General features: G+C 40.7%; 1 protein-coding gene across 10 annotated transcripts in view; it reads right to left on the bottom strand.

Moving 5' to 3' along the window:
• Positions 1-18,551, bottom strand: part of CELF2 (CUGBP Elav-like family member 2) — a 559,446-nt gene that overhangs the window by 116,978 nt on the left and 423,917 nt on the right. For 9 of the 10 annotated variants that reach the window (XM_087768249.1, XM_087768245.1, XM_087768243.1 and 6 more), the window contains one exon: positions 14,253-14,449. In XM_087768249.1, coding sequence (XP_087624375.1) covers positions 14,253-14,430 — 178 coding nt within the window. In that variant the 5' untranslated portion in view covers positions 14,431-14,449. Of the gene's footprint in view, positions 1-14,252; positions 14,450-14,616; positions 14,636-18,551 lie in introns of those variants that run through there. The other variant, XM_087768250.1, reaches the window with a different exon arrangement.

Here is an 18,551-nt window from a genome sequence, read left to right as displayed (position 1 = left end):
AGTTTCCATGAGCAGTGCATCCCAGAGTCAGGTCATCAAAGCCTCAGCTCCGCACGCCCCAGCCTTTTTTTTCAGGGCGTTGTTCCAATACTGTGACCAACTACCCAAAGTTTGAAAGTCTGCTCCTTTGACATGCTCGATTGGCTAAGTGTAGGAGAAATACTGTTAGATAAGAAGAAAAAAAGAAGAAGAAAAAATGGGAGAAGTAGGCACATTCCCTTCTCCTACTCACTCTCTAGTGATCTTTGTGCTATTTTCTTTTAAACCTTATTTAAAATTTCAGCCCTTTACAGTAAGATCAGCAAGAACAGATTTTTGCTTCAATAAAGATGCACAAAGCCCTTTTTGTTGAGGACATGGGTCCAAAACTCTGGCGTCTGGGCTGTGCAGCTTTCACTGCAGGCACACTTTCAATCCTTCTCGTTCATCTATGCTGCCAGCATTTCAGGACAAAGATCATTTTACCAATCTGTTTGTACAGCATATTGTACAATCTGTTACGTGCATCTGCAATACAAACAGCAAATAATAATAAGAGCATGTGGACGAGACTGGAGCCCCAGATTTCGGGTCCCTTTGTTATCGGTAGCGCACGGACCCTGATCCACAGCAGAGGCGGCTGCACTTCAGACTTGCTGCGTGCACACAATGTACCATGGGCACGCTCCATGAAATCTAAATACTGTATATTCCCTAGAAGAAAACCCCAAAGGGTTTTTTTTTTCCCCTCCTTCCTCCTATTTCAAGGGAGTCATTCAAAAGTTAAAACCATGACCACACCAATGGGAGTGAGACACCAAATTACCTTTTGTAATATCCTCCTTAAATACAAAACAAAGCCATGAAACTTAGGGAGAAAGAGGAATAGTTCATGCCAGATGCTGCCTAATGGGTGTTCAATCATAAATGCTACATACAAATGTTTGAAAAAAATTCCCTACTTTCAAACAGATTGTTCCCCAAAATCACATCTGATTGCAACAGTAATAATGTTTCTCATCCTTACTAAATATTTGCCTTTTTTTTTTTTAAGATAGCAAGCACTTCTCACATTTGCTGCAGAGAACATTGCACTCTCACTCCTTGCAGCAGTCTGCTGCTTTACATGCTGATTTCTCTTTTGTGAACTGAGACCTTGAATATTTTCACGGGGGAAAAGCAGATCAATGATTTTTTAAGAGAGCTAAACAATTCCGTGTAATGAACATCCGTTGACATGGGCAATTACTCTTTCTTTTTCCCCCCAAAAAACAAAAACACAAAAACAAAGAGGAGATTGTAACTCCTTTGAATGGCATGTGCCTTACTGTTTGTACCAGAATGTCAACTGCATGCATAAACACGGGTGGGTGAACTTCAGGAGTGACATGGGGATCATTAAAATGTAAGATGCGTAGGTGAAAAAAAACTTTTGCCATTTGATTCGGCCAACAATAAAGTTGCCTTAGAAACTATTCCACTGTTTCCCAATTTCCATAAAAGAGCAGTTCAAATCCTTTTTTTTTTTTTTTTTTTGCTGAACGAATGGAGAATAAAAGATTTTTTTGCTAGATTTCATGTATTCGCTTTTTAAAGAATGGATATGAAAGGGAAGTAATATCGAACACAAAGGAGACACACTTCAATGGTATTTTTGACATTCAAAAATATTCTGCAAAAACATCCAATATATCACATTTTCTTAATAGTTAAAACATAAGAGCAGAGTAGGAAAACTGTGGATATCTTTATCATTGTCTTGAAGCATGTCTTTGGCTATGTCACTGTGTTTCCCTGCGTCTGAGTTTTCCATTTGTATAATGTGAATATGTTAACATGGCTTATTTGCATTTCTGCTTTTATGTAGGAAGTCACACAAAATACCTTCCTGGATCTCACTGTGGCATCTCTGTATAATGCGAGAGTAAGAATCCTGCATTAATAGCAGCATTAAAAACACCACCAGGATTATTCAATGAAATCCCTCTGCCATCACGATCAGTTGCTGCTCTTATTAGCGGAAGGCTCTGAAGCCCCAGCACAGATCACCCCGTCACCCCTCCTGTTGCAGACCCAGACTTGTGCTCCGGCTGCTCGTCTTCATCACTGGTGCAGCCATTATCCACAACGGCTACACTCAAACTGGGAAGGACACTTATGCCAAAATCACACCTTCATTAGACACTTGGAAAACCATCTGTGAGCAGAATCTCCATAAACAGCCCTCTTATAGGGCTCGGTGATTATGCGTTACGTACGCGCACCAATACCCGTTCCTAGCTTCAAGCCTACTCCTATTCAGCAAAGCAGTGAAGAACATGCTTTAACTTTAATCACTTGCTGAAGTCATCAGGACTGTGTGCTTAGTTGATCAGGGGTCTTTATGAGCCAAATATTATTCTTAGTAATAAGGAGACCTGGCAATACACTAGATGGAGCATTTGATAGTAAGTAACATTAATTCAATTAAATTCTCTTACAGCATACGCTCTCCAGCTAATGTAGTTTACAGTGAAATTTTCTCCGGCACTCATTTAAATATAATTGCTGCACTTATCTTGTCATGAGGAAATTTCTGAAGGTTACTTGTACTGTGCATGTGTAAACCTACAAGCTACGCTGACCTTTAGTTGTGAGATTTTTTTGAACTACTTAGACTGCAGCATCTAAATAATGATGATAATAATAATAATTCCCCACTTTCACACAGCACCTTTTAACTCAGTATATACCCACGCTAGAACTAGCAAGCAAGAAAGTACAGAAAGGCACTGCATGCTAACAGCTCAGGACTGGAAAGGAAAGATAACACTGTTGGAAATGGAAAGGCTGGGAGCAGACACATTCAGAAACCAGAATTTTGGTAGAGCATTTTGCTCAGTTCTGCTGAAAAACATAAAATTGTCTCTCTTCTGAGACACCTTCCTATTTACCTTTCATACACAAGCTGGCGTTATCAATAGCTATGGGGAACTCCAGCATCACGCTGCGGTATCGTCTTCTGTCTGAACCCGAAAAAAGGCTCACATCTATTGACCCGATTGACTGGTTTTGCTAATGCTCTCAGGTGCTTTCACACAGGTAGCCCTGGATATACTGGAAAGCAGCCTAAAACATTTGCAAAACTGCAAACTGGGAGGTGTCAGTCAAAAAAACCAAAACAAACCAAAAAACCCCCCAGCCCCAAAGTAAAACTTCAGTATGCACAAATATCCATAAATCTACTGTCTTGAGAGTTTAATGAAATATTGGAAGGACAGGTGTAGAGATCAGAAGAGAAACCTGCTGAGCGTGATGGAAACAAGCATTTTGGAAAGCCCCACCTATACACAGTGGACATTTCAGGCCCTTGTCTATGGTAAACCTTCCCCTCTATCGTAGGCTCTTTTTCTTGTCTTCTCTTTCTCACAACAAGAAGCACCTTCAAATTAAAGATCTACTCCATTTTTCCCTTTAAAAATAGGGAAGAAACGGTACATTTTGGGCTACTTCAGCAGCACGCACCAAGCAGAGCGTAACTGAGCAATCCACACCTAAGTGCTGATGGCCACGGGAGGTGAGAAATGCCAGGTCTAAAGGGGAAAAAAAACCTTCTCAGCCCACTCAATCTCTGCCCTGGACTCAGCATTGCAAAAGGAAACCCTGCTTCTTAGTTTTTACTTCTCTGTATGCATGGCCAGGTGGATGTTTGTAAGGGTGAGAAACATTTGACGTATTTATGTCTATTTGGCCATCAAGGCTTGCCAAGGCTTCATTTTTTTTTTTTTTTAGTATTAAATAAAATGAGGGAACCAAGACTCTCTCTCTCCCGCTCAAACCCAGATGCCTGTCGCATTAAGAAACATCAAGCGATTTTGTTCACCTCTTACGGCACACAATAGCAGACGTTCAAGGGAGAACGTGGAACCGCGAAGCATTTTAAAACTCTCAAATAAAATGTGGGCTCTCATTCAGAAGTAACATTTTCCCTTCCACAGAGAGTTCCCCCACGCTCCGGTGAAGTGAATTAAAATTGACACTGAGAAAAATCTAATTGAGCCAGAGACAACACAACACTTTTCACTATAGAAACTGAAGCCCCAGCGGAATTACTCAGGTTAATATAGTCCATTTTAAATCTACAATGATTTTTATATCCCATGATCTGCAAATAATAAAGGAAGCCTGTTGTTTAATACTCATTGTTTTAACTGGGGGAGGCATAGGAAGAGTGGGAGCTGGTGTCTATGGGTCTGCTCCACACTTGCTTTCTAACTGCAGTCCTCATCAGATCCGATTAATACGTGAATAAACTAATGCAGATCTCACCTGGGCAGTGCTAACGTAACAAAACCTTTGTGTCAGGCAGGCCAGGGATTCAAGCACTGAGAATGAACGGAGCAGATTTGATTTAGGCGACACACCAACGGCGCAGGCAGAACGTTATTCTCTGTCTGCTTAGAGTGACTAAAAAATTTTGGGAAAAGTCCCCACAGGCCTCTCTATCTCAGTTCTTCCAGCTGGTAAAAACTGAGTGGTGATATTTCTCTCCCTTTGCAAAACACTTGGAGATCTACAGCTGAAGTAGCAGTGCTGCTCCTTACTGTGCCATGCTCATCCTTGCAGCTAAAAAGTTTCATGCAGTACATTATATTAATCTACTCCCCATTGCGATACAGCTCCCTAAAATTGCAATTGAAAGTGTGACATCTTGAGCTACTAGGACAGTTTAATTATCGTTTGAAACATAAATTTTCCCAATTCAGTTAGGCAAATAAGAGACATGGTTTATGAGAAAAGATCTTCCACTTCTTTACAGCTCGTCTTACTCTTCTAAAAGAATGCATGACTCCGATGTAGTAGTTATTTTAAATTAAAACCACGAGGTAGTAGATGCTGAAGTTTTTTCCTCCACAAATAATAATGAATTTATGCACCACAGAGTTTAATCTGCAGAGTGGAAGTCTAACGTCCCACTTAAAACTGCATACTCATGGGCATAGATTAGACAGTAATTAGGTTCAGTGAAAACCCAAAAAGATCCACTGGAAACATCCAAATTTAATTTATTCGCTGGCTTGTCTCAGAGTGTTTTTACAAGCAATTAGAAAGACACAGATTCCTGAAAATGCCTTCTTCCCTGAGATAGATGGACCAGGAGATTTATATGGCATACGCAGCCTTTCCACCCATAGCTCACTGGCTTGAGTTAAGCTCAAACCAGGCCTAGAAGGCACTACCAGACTTTATCCTTAGGGAGTTATTTGCTATTCTTTTGAAATATGCTGATGTTACAGTGCACTATGGAACTGATATCTAAAAAACCCTAATACTACAACTGGCGTGGCGCATCCTTTCCCGGCGTCTGTATCACAGAAGTCTGACACTGAGGAGGTTGTGGGTCCTACCAGACCCAAAGCATGCCCAATACTGTCCTCTTGTTAGCAGAAAATACAGGGTGACAAGGTCTGGTGTGAGGAAGATGGAAGTAATGAACTAGTAATTAATTTACAGTGCAAATGCTACGCATATCCATTTTGTAATGTATTTCAAAATGATAAAGAATAACAGACATCCTTTCAAGGCTTTCCCAGGGTTTAAAATTCATGTCAAGAACTAGCAAAATGGTTGACATATTTATGCTAAAATGTTTTACGTGGTCTTTAGCTTTTTACTGTGACCCATCATCGTAATATTTATGTGTCTCTCACATCATCTCAGCAGCGACAGAGATTCTTACTGCCTCAGAGTCTCTTGTTTATATTTCATGAGCAAAACTTCTCACATTGTGGCTTTTAATTTTAGGCTTTTATTTATTTGTGCCTATGTGTGCATGCGCACTTGTGTATGATTTTAGTGGGGTGGCAGGAACAGAAGATAAAAGCAATAAAACGCCATTCTTGCGGCGCAAATGAGAGACTTGGAGGCTGCAGTGCAGCTGAAATACATGCTCATAAGGCTACTCCCCAATTACACTTCGTTTTTGACACTGCTCAGTTGTCAGGAGTTTTCTTCCTTTGAGCTCCATGCCAAAGTGTGTGAAGATTTCAGACTGGTTCTCAAATCCTTTGCAAAACCTCCTCCTATGTTACGAGTGAATGATTCAAACATTAGAACTGAACAGAATGAGAAACACTATATAATAAGAGAAGGGTTGTGGTTGTTTTGGTTTTTTTTTTTTTTTGAAGTGGTTTTTCTTTAACAAAAACATACATCATTTTTTTATGTGGCAAGCAGATAAATATTGTATGTTTATTCATTTAATAGAAAATTGGAAGAGGAAAGAATTTCAGTGGCACAACATGTCATACAAAGATCGAAACTCATTGATGTGAGCTTTAATATGCAACTGAAGAAATTGGATACCATAAATCTCAAACTGACAGTATCTGGCACTATTACGGAGGTATATATTTTAAATGCAGGCACCAATCTTGAAAATACTTAAACATGCATGTGATTTTATGTCTGAGTATTATATCCATTGATTAATTCCTGTATGCAAGTGCGTGCATGACTTGACTTAGATTTTTCCATGCATTAATTTTTACCTTTGAGATTATATATTTGAGAGACTGAGGTTTGGCATATTATTCAGATTCAACAATGAAATTTGATTAACTGTTTTTTTCAATTTTATTGAAAGTTCAGGCTGTTTTAACCACTTGCCTATATGTTTTTTTCCGATGTAATGATGGCATTACAAAAAACAGATTACCCATTTATATTTTAAGAACATTTGGGATTTTTTGTAAAGTTGTTCTAAAATATTCTCTAGGTAAATGCTGGATGGTGTGCTGAAGACGTCAACATTATAGCAAAGAACTGCCTGCCTTTTTTAACTATTGTGCAAAATACTCTTTTCCAGCACTGTCTGAACAAACAACCACTATTGTTTAAGCCCCCTAATTCTCAATCATTAGCCTTCAATTGTTTTTAAATATAATTAGAAAAAAAAAGACAGACAGACATATCCCTTCCTTTTTTGTTTTCTTGTTTTTCCTGAACTATCAGGAAAACTGAACCCATGTTTTCACCTGTGTTCTTGGAGTTGTTGAATGTACCTGGAAAGTCCTTGGATTTATTTCATGCCTGAATTGAAGCTCAAACATCCTTTTACCTAACTTGCCTTTTCCTCAAATGTTTATCAGACATGAACATTAGAGATCAATTAAGAAAACCACAACTGGAATATGAAGTCCTACTCTTCTAATAGCTGGTCTACATATGGGTTTTCTATCAATTTAGCTAAGCCAATTCATGTAGTTAAAGTTTATGCACTTTTTCAGCATAGATGTAATTAGTAATGTGCTTATACAGTCTTAGCTTAATTTTGAAAATTGTAAATCATAGTTAAGCTGCTACAAAACTGCAACCAATGAGCCCCAAAGCGATCTACTTTAAACCCTTAGAGATGTGTTATTTTTATTAATTTCTTATAAAAACACCTAGAGTCCTTACTTCTGGAACAAGCGCCCACTGTGATAAATACTGTAAGAACATGGAGTGAAAAGATGTCTAGAAATAAAAAAAAAAAAAAGCTTAATTCTGCTGCAGCTCCAGTCATTCACATGCTGTATATAGGAACTTCAGAAACAAGGCTAAGGAAGGTTTTACGTGCTATCTCCCTCTTTAAATACCACAACCAAAACCCACTCTCTGCCCAGTCCCCCAATATCTGCTGCTCTTCCTGTTTTGCAATCACAAAACCCCCACTCCTGTTACAGGATCTTCCCAAAGATCTTCCACTACCTCTGCACCATCTGACTGGGTTGGGTTTGCTGTGATAATTTTCAGTGTTAAAGGGACTGACTTTTTTGCCATGGTCAATGATGGGAACATACAGTGAGACTGATTTATGTGGGCAACAGGTTTGCAGTCAAGTACGCAATGGGACGTTATCCTCATCTGCTCCCCCTCTTCAAAGCAATGCAAAAATATCAGGGGTCATCAGAAATCTCAGACCCTCTTATGCTGGACATAGATAAGGCACTGTCAGCTGTGCAACCGCAGCCCTGGCACCTCGTCCTGCTTACAGGGTGAAACTGGACTGGGCCGTGGGCAGCAGTCATGTCACATACTGCTCCAGACACAGTATTTCAAAATACTAAATGGAAGCAAGCAAGAGAAGTTTCTTCAGGAACTTTTTTTACTGCTACTTCCGGAAGACCATTCTTTACTCTGCATGTGGAGGAAGAAAGTTTGACTTAAGAAGTTGGTTTTTCTTCTGTTGGCCTGCTGTTTCTCAGTCTTAAGTCTACGCTGTGCAGTCCCTGGGTTTAATATTAATTGAAAGAGCTTATCTATTCCTGCCTTCAGTATGCACTTCAACACACTGCAGAAACTTCAATCATATCCCCTTATAACTTTTTCTTTCCAAACCAAGGTACAGTCCTGTATTCTTCCTCAGCTTTTCCCCTTTTAGCTTTCTTGTAAGTCAATGCTTGAAGCCCTTTACAAGTTAACCTTCTTAGACCTTTTACCATGGCTTAACCCTTCCTGACTTCATACAAAATCATGCTGCTCTTCTCTGGACCTCTGCCCTATTTCTATAGAATAGTACTAAATATTGGTAACTGTAGTTTAAACATGATCAAAAAAAACCTTCAAGTGGTACAGTATTTCCTTGAAAGCTATATTCAATGCTTCCATTTATACAGCTTCGCATTTTCTGTGCCTTTTTGACCACACGGATACAAAACATCATGTCAGTCCTTTTATGATATGTGCACTCTTCAAATCTTCTTCTGCTCTCAAATCTTTGAAAAATATACTCATTCAACATATGTGTTCACTCAAAACTCAAATTTACTCTTCTTGCTCATGGTTCGTTTTACCCAGCTGAATCTCTTTGTATTGGATTGTCTTCTCCGGGTTATTAGGTGGCTTCGCCCCCATCCAGTCCCTTCTGCATGATCCAAAAAGTTGGTTAACAAGTTGGTGGTTCATTCTGTCAAGGCCATTTACATAGAGAGTGAAAAAGTATCGATCTCCAATAACAGTCCCTGTTGCTCTCCAATCATCATTCCCTCTCTTCCCCTGGTCCGTAACCTTTCCCCATTCTAATCTGCCCTCGATCATCTAACCAGCTCCTTTCTCCATTTGAAAATGGGCCCTTCTCTGCTTCACCAGCAACCATATGTATTAGTCTCCTGTGTGACACTGTGTGAAATGCCCCTGGGAAATCCAGCTTGATTATATCCACAATTTCACACCTGTCCACTTTCAGAGAAACCTCTTGAAAAACTCCAGCAGATTTGTTGAATAAGAATTACCTTTTATAAAAATCAGCTCACATCTATAATGTATTTTATAATGCTACTTACAAGCCATACGAAATTATAGAATTAAGGTTCTTTAAGGTTTAAATTTAAGCATGCTAAAGTCAGAAACTGAAAGTTGAAAACTCAGCTTCATCATTTGCTCTCCCTCCCTGTTGTACCTGTACCTAACAGCAACATCTGGCTTTTGCCAGTCTTTGTTGTGTGAAACTTCATATAGTGCACAAAGCACCTGCTAAAAAAAGAATGCAAGCCACTTTTTCATACAGTGCATGAAGGATTTCAAGTCTGCAATTGTAACAGTTCTGTCAGCCGTGATCACTAAAATTTAGTCTAAAACACACATGCATAATGGCTGTGGTCCCAAGTCCTGCAGTTTCGACAGCATACGTGCTCACGATGCAACTCAACAGATCTCAAAAGCTAAACAATGTTCATGTGGACCTGTGAGAGCATTCAAAACACAAAATAAGTCAAAATGCGTAGAGAAACCCTGACTCCTGGAGCTCTGGCTGAAGGGAGCTTTTAAAAAGCATCTAAAATAGTTTTGCAAAACACAAGGCATTGAAATTGCTTCAAGGAGCAGAAGCATGCAATCAGCTGAGCGGTGATGCAAGGGCAGGCAAGGAACAGTTGGTTAACGTCTTTGCTGCTGATTAGGACAGTCAGGATGGGTTTGTGTGACAAGCAAAGCGCCACAGCTCTACTCAGGACTGCCTGAGTTCCCTTTTCTTCTCCCACCGCACAGAAAACGGGGCACTGTGAGCAGGGACCTGCTGGAGTGGAGGAACTGTTCCTCCTGCCTACACAAAAGTATTTTTGAAGGGCTAAACTGTAGCTGAAATAGTACCCAAACAAGCCACATAACTTCTGCCTCCTATATGCCTTGCCCATCGAGTCTCTCCTGTATGCAGCAGATGAATGCCTCATTATCAGATTCCTCTGCTTGCTTCCCGGTAGACTTAAATTACCCTGTTAAATAGGATAATAATAAACACTGGCCTTTAACTACAGCACATCCTTGTTCACTCAGCAGCCTCCCTTTAATCTGATAAACGGTCTGTAAAAGGCTACAAGGAAACACGGAGTTAGTTGTTACAGGGATGCCTCTGCCCTGCTTTCTGCAGCGGGATTCCCACGGTAGCACAAGCAGGCTCAGGCTTACAAAGCCGGTTTAGGGGACCTTGATCCCTACAAGAACTAACAGGTATCGAAACAGGGGCAAGGTACCAAAAGGACTTGGTGGATCTGGCCCAGGACTCTTCTGCTGCATTTCAAAGGGCAAAAGTAGCCCTGTGCCATCTGCTTGCTTCAGCACGCGGACTCTGAAACAAAAGCAGCCAAGGAAATCTTGCCGGCTTAGGAGAACAGTGGGGAAGAAGAGAGGTCTCGGTGCCAGCGTATACTGCCTTTGCATAGACCTTCCTGAATTTGAGGTATTACAGAAGCTCTCTTTAACAACTACTCTGAAAAAAAGTCATCTATCCACCTAGAATAAATTATATAAAGGGAGGAAGCTGGACTGGGAACAGAGAGGGCTGATCTGCCTAGACTTTGAATCCCCTTAGTCCCCAGAAGCTGAAAGTGCCATTTATTTCAGTGTTACAGGATTTCCTGCCTTTTTTTTTTTTTTTTTTTTAATTTAGTTTACCTAATCCCCCGGATTTCTCTGGTTGCAGAAAGAGGAAAAAGCCTTACAAAACAACAGGGGATAAACACAAAGTCAAATTTCTTTGCTGAGCTCTTTCACACATCCAAAAAGAACCGCAGAACTGCAAACTCTGGGAAGCACGAGGAGTTTCCTACTGACAGAGGATATTCCAACCATCATGCATTGACACACAGACATTCCCGTGGTTCCCAATTAATAAAGCCAAGCTTCAACATTTGCACTAGCAGCAATATATCTGTGGAAGTAAGATGGCTTTCTTCTAGTTTCCCAAAGTGAGTAAAACTTGGCTTTCTACCTGTCTTCCTCCTCTTCCTCCAGCTTCAGCTTTGCAGAGGTGGCAAGAAATACAAAAAAGGAGGAAAGACATGAACTAGGCCGTCTGTCGTTGGAGGGTATGAAAGACAGTCTTAATAACAGCAGGGGAGAGAGAAGCAGCCTATGGTTATTTTTGACAGAATCGGGAGAGACTCAGATTGCAGCTTCATAAACAGCTCATCAGGGAAAAATTCTGTCCAAACTGGAGAAGCCCCTTTGGCCAAGCTAACAGAAATGCACAGCCCTTGTCCAAAAAGAGAGAAATCTTTCGAAAATCAAAATGCCTTTCTTCAAAGAATAAAGCCAAACTGCCACCTGCCCGCGTGGTGTAGTAACACTAACTTGCATTTTTGTCGTTGCCGTTCATAGCTTGCAGAATATTCAGAGAAAATTTCTGGGTGATACCAGCCTGTGAATGTCCTGCAAGACACACAGCCATGACCACACAATGAAATGAAAACGGGACTTTTTCCAGCGTCACCCGACCACAAGGTCCCCTTGATGCACTGTTCTGCAAAACTGGAGGTCATGCAGAGAGGCAGCGAGCAGGAAAATGCCTGGCATTACCCCAGTCCACCCAGCTCAAATAAAATAAAAATGGTTGTTTCGCATGGGTGTTTACACAGAAGGAGAGCACGAAATTAGACCACACCTCCAAACAAAAAGCCAAACCTCAGTTTTGTTATTAAATACCAATTAGATAGCACAGGTGAAGGATTTCTCATGCATCACGATGACAAGACTATCAGACATTTTTCAGAGCAATTTTGTTTGTTTGTTTGTTTCTAACATTCTTAACAGTCTTTCACATAGAATCCTTTGTGCTACTGGATTAAGAAAATAAAGATCATTCCTAGTCAAGAGATATCCACAAGAAACTCAAGAGGTTTCTATATCTAGCAACCTTGCTGGCAGACTCAGCCAGGAGGAAGGTTAGAGCCAGCATGGAGATACACTCCTCCAAAGCTTCCAAGGGAAAAGCTGACCACCAGAGGAGACTGCTGCTGTGTCAGGGAAATATAAGTCTGAAGGTTAGTCTGTCTTTCTTGCGGATTAATTTCATTTACTCATTAAAACATATAATGCCTGAAGTGACATAAAAGCATCGTCTCTGCATGGCTGAAAAGAGTCCAAGCAAAGAAAAAAACACCCAACCACCTTTCAAAAAGAATATTGAATATGGGGACTACAAGCCTTCATAATTAGTCTACAACGATTTGCATGACCTGTGGTTAATCCTTATGCCTTCCAGCTGCCTGACAGACAGGTACAGTATAATGGAAAACACTACAGAAACGGGAATCAATGGCTTTCTTCTGTCTAACCACAATATCATTCTCACTTCATTTACTGCTTAGTGGGAAGGCATTTCTGTGGGCCGGGAATCAGCTCTTTCTAAATGGACGAGTCTCAAAGTTCAGCATTTTAGTGGTTTAAACTAAGTAGGAGTTTGCTCATCCATAGCAGCCTGGACTGCAGAAAATCCAGTTGCTTGACCTCTTAATGCTGTCTTCTACCCAGCATTACAAGAAAAAGACACTTGGTGAGGGCTCTGTTCTCACAGAGCAGGGGTCTACATGCTACAATACATCAATCCTGGGGAATGGAGGGAGCTAGAAGCAAAACTACACTGAAGTACTCCAACCAAAAAAACCTTCTGCTTCTGAAGGGAAAGAGCAATCTAGTATGGAGACTTGATTAGCGGCAAGGCATGGTGAGATGAACCCCCTCCCTGACATCGGTGTGACACCAACGCACCAAGTCTGTTAACCAGAAGTGATGTATGCAAGCAACCCAAAATGAACTGATGTCACTCAAAGCACAAGACTGCTTAAATCGGGGCAGCAAAGAGGCGGCCACTGAGAGGATCCTCTGCCCTGCACCAGGGGCAGGGAGGAAATGCTGAACCTATGCACAAAAGCACAGGAGCACCCAAAGTTGTGCTGTGTGCCTCGCACAACAGCAGTCACCTCTCGCTGAACTGGAAATCTCACGCGAGTCCTGTTTTGTACTGGTGGTTAGCTGCTAGTCCACAAAATCATTTTATGATATTCTCCATAGCATGTGCGCTTTAAAGGTTTTTAGAAGCAGTGGCAGGAGTGCATTAAGAATGAATAACTATCTAGCAACCTTACAGCCAGGCAGACATGCATATCTAGTTATGCCTCTGAGCTGCACTAATTAGTTGTAATGCTAGCAACACTTTCATATTCCAAACCTGAAGAACTCAAAGTGTAAAGGAAAGTATATAGCTATTTAGGGAGAAAAATGCATTCTGTGAAACAAAATATTCACTTTCAGTCTACATGTAAGCATACGTTATAATTGCATAGCTATAATACACAGAATTCTCACATGCCTAAGTGTGCACAGATACACAGAGAAAGCAACATAGTTAAGGACAAATACTTTACATGTGTATGGAAAAAAATGCAGGAAGGAAAAACAACCCTTTCATTCTGAAAAATGCCAGTGCCAAAAATCAATCCTTTAATGTGACTACAGAAAAGAAATCATATTTTGGAAAAAGGGCACAGTGACACTGTTTTTTAATTTTTACTGTCTCTGGAGCAATGACGTAGCAAGAGCCCGCCACTATCCTTTCTCCCCTCCTGTATCCTGAAAATTATTCCCACCTGGGGTGCAAAGAGAGGAAACAAAAGGAAGTAGAAAATTATATTTTTCATTATCTAATCCTGGGAAAGTGACCGCTCAGGTTTCCATGTCTCTTGGCAGCAATAATTTAAACAAGGACGGCAATCTTTTGTTATTTTTTGCACAGTTGGAATGCACACTTCCAGATAACAGACATTTAAACTGCAATTTAAGAGGAGGAAGACAGTAATCGATAGGTATTCAGGAGTCCTCTCCTCTTAGGACTGGTGCATAGCTCAGCACAGTATGCTTCAAAACAGACAGCCCAGATGCAAACCTCTTTGGAAATCCTGAAGGCAAGCAAGATCCTCGGGGAAAAAAAACAAACAAAACAAAAAAACCTGAAAGCAAAGAGAGCACAACTACTGTACCTTTACTTTGGGGAGGGTTCTGACTTCTGTCTCGGAGAACATTAATCTGGTAGACAGCTCCATAAGGCTCAAAAAGTTCTTTTAACTCTTTTTCCGACCATGAACGGGGAATCTGTCCAACAAACATCTTAATGGCATCTGGGTCTGGTTGGTCTGAATGATCCAAAGCTCCATTCATCTTGTTAGCTGTGCCGTTACTAGAAAGTGGAAAAGGAGATTAAAAAGAGAAGGCAAGTTAGGGGACTATGCAGTTTTCATGTGCACTAGATGCAGAAGATGATGTCAACTGGCACAAAGCAGAAGAAAAAAAAATCAGTATTTAATTAATAGCATAAGTATTATGAAGAAAAAACAATGCGATTACATTTTTCATTGAGTCTGGTTTTCTCTGCAGGCTGCTGCTTAATGTCATTATATAAGAAGAGAGCAGCACAACGCAAACGAGGACTTTTGCATTTTAAAGCAGAGGATAGTTGCAAAGAAGTGCCGATTTCTCTCCATGGCTGTTGTAAACAGAACTGCAGTGAATTCTCACTAAACTGGCTACTGGCAGAAATAAGGCAGTGCGCGTGTGTGTGCGTGTGTTTTGTAATAAAGTCACATGAAAGGAATATGAAACACTTGGCAATCTGTCAGATGGCTAATGCCAGCGATGAATTTGCAGATTGTGTGAAGCATCCATGTGTGCATCAAATTAGTATGATATTGCCTAGAATGGAAAACACTCCAGCTATGCGGCTGGTTGCTGCCGATTAGTTGCCTACGCTCTTTAAAAAGGAAAAGCAGTCTGGAAAGCTCCAGTTTAAAGCACATTGTTTATTGCACCCTGGCACAATTCAAAAAGAGAAGGCAGTGGCAAAATTGCCCACTTTGTTGCGAAAATTAAAATGCTGCTTCAAAAAGTTTTTCTCCCTGCAAAAGGACACTAAATTTTTGAAAATTTTCACACCCTATAAATTGTTACCCTATCTGATCTCCAGATGTACATCTAAGTTCAAAACAACCACACACTTTTGCAGGGGAAAAGAACTTAGTAACAAAAAATAACCTGCTCTGTGAGACAAATGACATATTATGGTTTAGGAAGGGTTGTACTCTTATAAGGAAAAAAAATAATTTAAAATACTGAATAAAAATAAAAATACAAAAACCCCCTCATGCCACTGTTGATAATTAAGGACAATAATTCCAACTAATTACTTGGCTAGAGATTCCACAAGTGATGATAATTTTTGGATGCTTCAGTTTCAAGAAAGAACACTAATGAGACGTGACTTTTAGAGCATTCCCCCCATCTTTCCACTGGGGAAAGGGGGGAAATGGTCTGTCTTCAGCAATGTGAAAGTTGATCATCACAGAATTCAGGCATTTCAGAGCCACCTGCCACTTTTGAAAAACTTGGCTTTAATTACAATTTCTCCGTTTGATGATGGGAGAGAATGCCCACAGGAGGACTTGGAAGAGCTCAAAATCTGCACAACCAGACCAAAATCATATTTTGCATGTGAAAAAAAAAAAAATCTAAGAATGGCAAGAAAAAAACGACCCTGTGTAATTCCCCTGTCTCACAGCTATAACCTGTGCAAAGATAAATTACTTAGTTTCATGTGTTTCATCTCCTTGAAAGCATAATTCACCTGAACACATTAATATGCCCATATTAACTTTTGCACTTTCCGTGCTTACTGCAGGAAGGAGACAGTTGTATTAAAGGCACATTTTAAACCAACAAGAAGTTTGATCATCACTTGTGAAGTGTCTTCAATACAAATCAGCAGACAACAGGGTTTATCACACTCATTTATTAGACGAAATTCCTATTGATTCTAGCAGCAGCCTTGCCTGAGAAAGAGACTGAAAGATGTGGTCCAAGCTTTTACATCACGTTTCATGCACAAATACCCTCCCTTGCCTTACACATGCTCTCCATTTTGAAGATGCTCTACAGGTCACAAGCACACCTGGAAAAATCACAGTTTCTCCAGGCCTTAGAAACTGTATTTTCCATACATGCGTGACACAAAGCCAAATGAAACTAAGCAACCGAAGAATCACCCCGCCAAAATCTCCAAGAAACAGAAAACCCCTGACTGACTCACTTGCGTGATACTCCATGGGAACAACTTTCAAGACTTTCATGGAGCAGTAGGCTCCAGTAGGCTCTCCAGAACAGAACATCACTCTGTTATTTCTTTCTAATTCCTCTTCCTTTACGTAAAACCCAGTCCGTTAAACAACCTCCTTAGTAGCAAGGTGGAAAAAATCCCTGACCCGTAGCTTAAAATAATTAAGCAAAATGCTCACACACTATTTTGGACGTGCAAAGACAGGAAAAGGTAGAAGCTTAGCTGTGCAGCCCTCAGCTTTGCCCTGGACTCAGTCAACTATTCTCTTTCAGAAATCGGCTTCGCTTTTTGCTTCATTTATTCTCTGTGTTGTTTACTTAAAAAAATGAATTGTGTTCATTTTAAAATCATGCCCTTCATCTATTCTCTCTGTTGGATCCCTTCTTTAAGAAATCCATACACAATTGCTACTTTAGCCCAAAATTACAGCAAAGGTCATATTTAATAAAGAATAACAAGTTTATTCCTTTGCTTTTTCCTTTACCCAACCACCTTTACCACTAAGAGCACCACAATTTCCATTGCTAACAAGCCATTTTTTAGGAAACCACAAAACCGAACACTTCTAACTCTTTTCTCAGGTTGACGACCCCATTAGCATCAAGTTCCTGCTTTGAGCTAAAGGTTTAGGCACAGGCCAAGATCTCTTCTAATTCCACAAAATGCTTAAGCCCTTTCTTTACTTTGGTGGAACTGAAGTTGAATTGAATACATTGATCATATTCCTTAAATGCTTTATTGGATAAAGATGGTTAAAGACTTTGGCTTGAGGCACAGGCCACTGTACGCTGTGACGCAAAGCTCCAGGGAACAGGTTTTGTCACTCGCTGCCTGAATTAACTTGTGCAAGTCATTAAAACTTCTCTGGACTAAATTCCACCATCCACTGACAGGTCTGCCAATCCACTAACTCCTGCAGATTTAGGAAAAAAAAACAAGCATAACTTAGACTTTTCTTTATAATCCTTTTCTACTGCAAGGTCGGGGTTTCACTGAGCTGCCAGCATGTTGGGGGGTTGATAGGCAAGTTCAGTCCGCAGAGAGGGCACTCGTTTCTGCAAGCACAGCTGGGCTCCTTTCTAAATTGCATTTCCTTTGACTTCAGTGCAAACTAAGGCTCTCGAGCACCTCGGAGGAGGGATCCCACTGTCACTGTCGGGGTTTTGAGGAGCACATGAGCACTGTCGCAGCAAGGGCACTTGCAGTAGCATCCTCACCCAGCTCCAGCAGTAGGCATAGGACTACAGCCAATGCAGACAAATTGAACAAGCGAATAAAACATCAGAGATATAACAATGGAAAAAAAAAACCCACACTATTTTATAGATTCTATGGATCTGATCCGTGCAGTATATTTGAAGGCTCCACTGAGGGACACAACCATACAGCACACCTGCCTGATGCTTCAGTTGTCACTGAGCTTGTTGGGTCAATACAAAATCCAGCCAAATACCCTTGATCCCTCGCAAATAATCTCTGCTAAAGATGAATTCCCTTATCCTCTCCCAGCCTTCATCTTCACCCAATGAACATCACTGCCCTGCACTAAGACCTCTTAGTCGCCAACAGCTGCAGGGCTTTTTGTTACTTCTCTTTGCCAACATAACGGCCCTCAGAGGAAGCAGCTCCTTCCTTCCCCATCTTCCCTTCCTGCTGTACCCAAGATATAACAAGGCAAAAGAGAAACCACACATGAAACTTTCCAAGAGGAGGCAAAGCAATCCTTGCAAAAGCTTATGTCTTTTCTTGAAAGCATGAGCATACAGAGATAACTGTGTCTAGGGGACACTAATGAGAACGGGATCCCTTGACAATTACTGTCAGTACCCAAATGATGACATACATTAAAAAAAAAAGGACAGAAAAAAAAAAAAAAAAAAGATTATGTGGCTTGCTGTCTCTACACCGCAGCAATCCTTCCCTCCATGACCAATTTAGCCCATTGGACTCAGGGGTGACCCAGCACATCATCTTCACTGACAAGGTGTCATCTGTATCGTAGAGAGCAGCCCGAGGGCAGAGATTAAGCCACTGAGTTGCTGGCTGCTTGTGGTTGCTGCCAGAGCATTCTCTCTCTCAATTTGTGCCAATTTTCCTTCTAATAACCTAACTACCATTCCATCATTTCAGCAAGTTGACAGGGCCACTCTTTGAGGAGCTAGAGATTGTTTTA

Source organism: Nipponia nippon, unplaced genomic scaffold (assembly GCF_047370975.1).
Source record: "Nipponia nippon isolate SJK-2023a ecotype South Korea unplaced genomic scaffold, ASM4737097v1 scaffold_3, whole genome shotgun sequence".
NCBI lineage: Eukaryota > Metazoa > Chordata > Aves > Pelecaniformes > Threskiornithidae > Nipponia > Nipponia nippon.
This window is presented reverse-complemented; position numbering and strand designations above follow the sequence as displayed.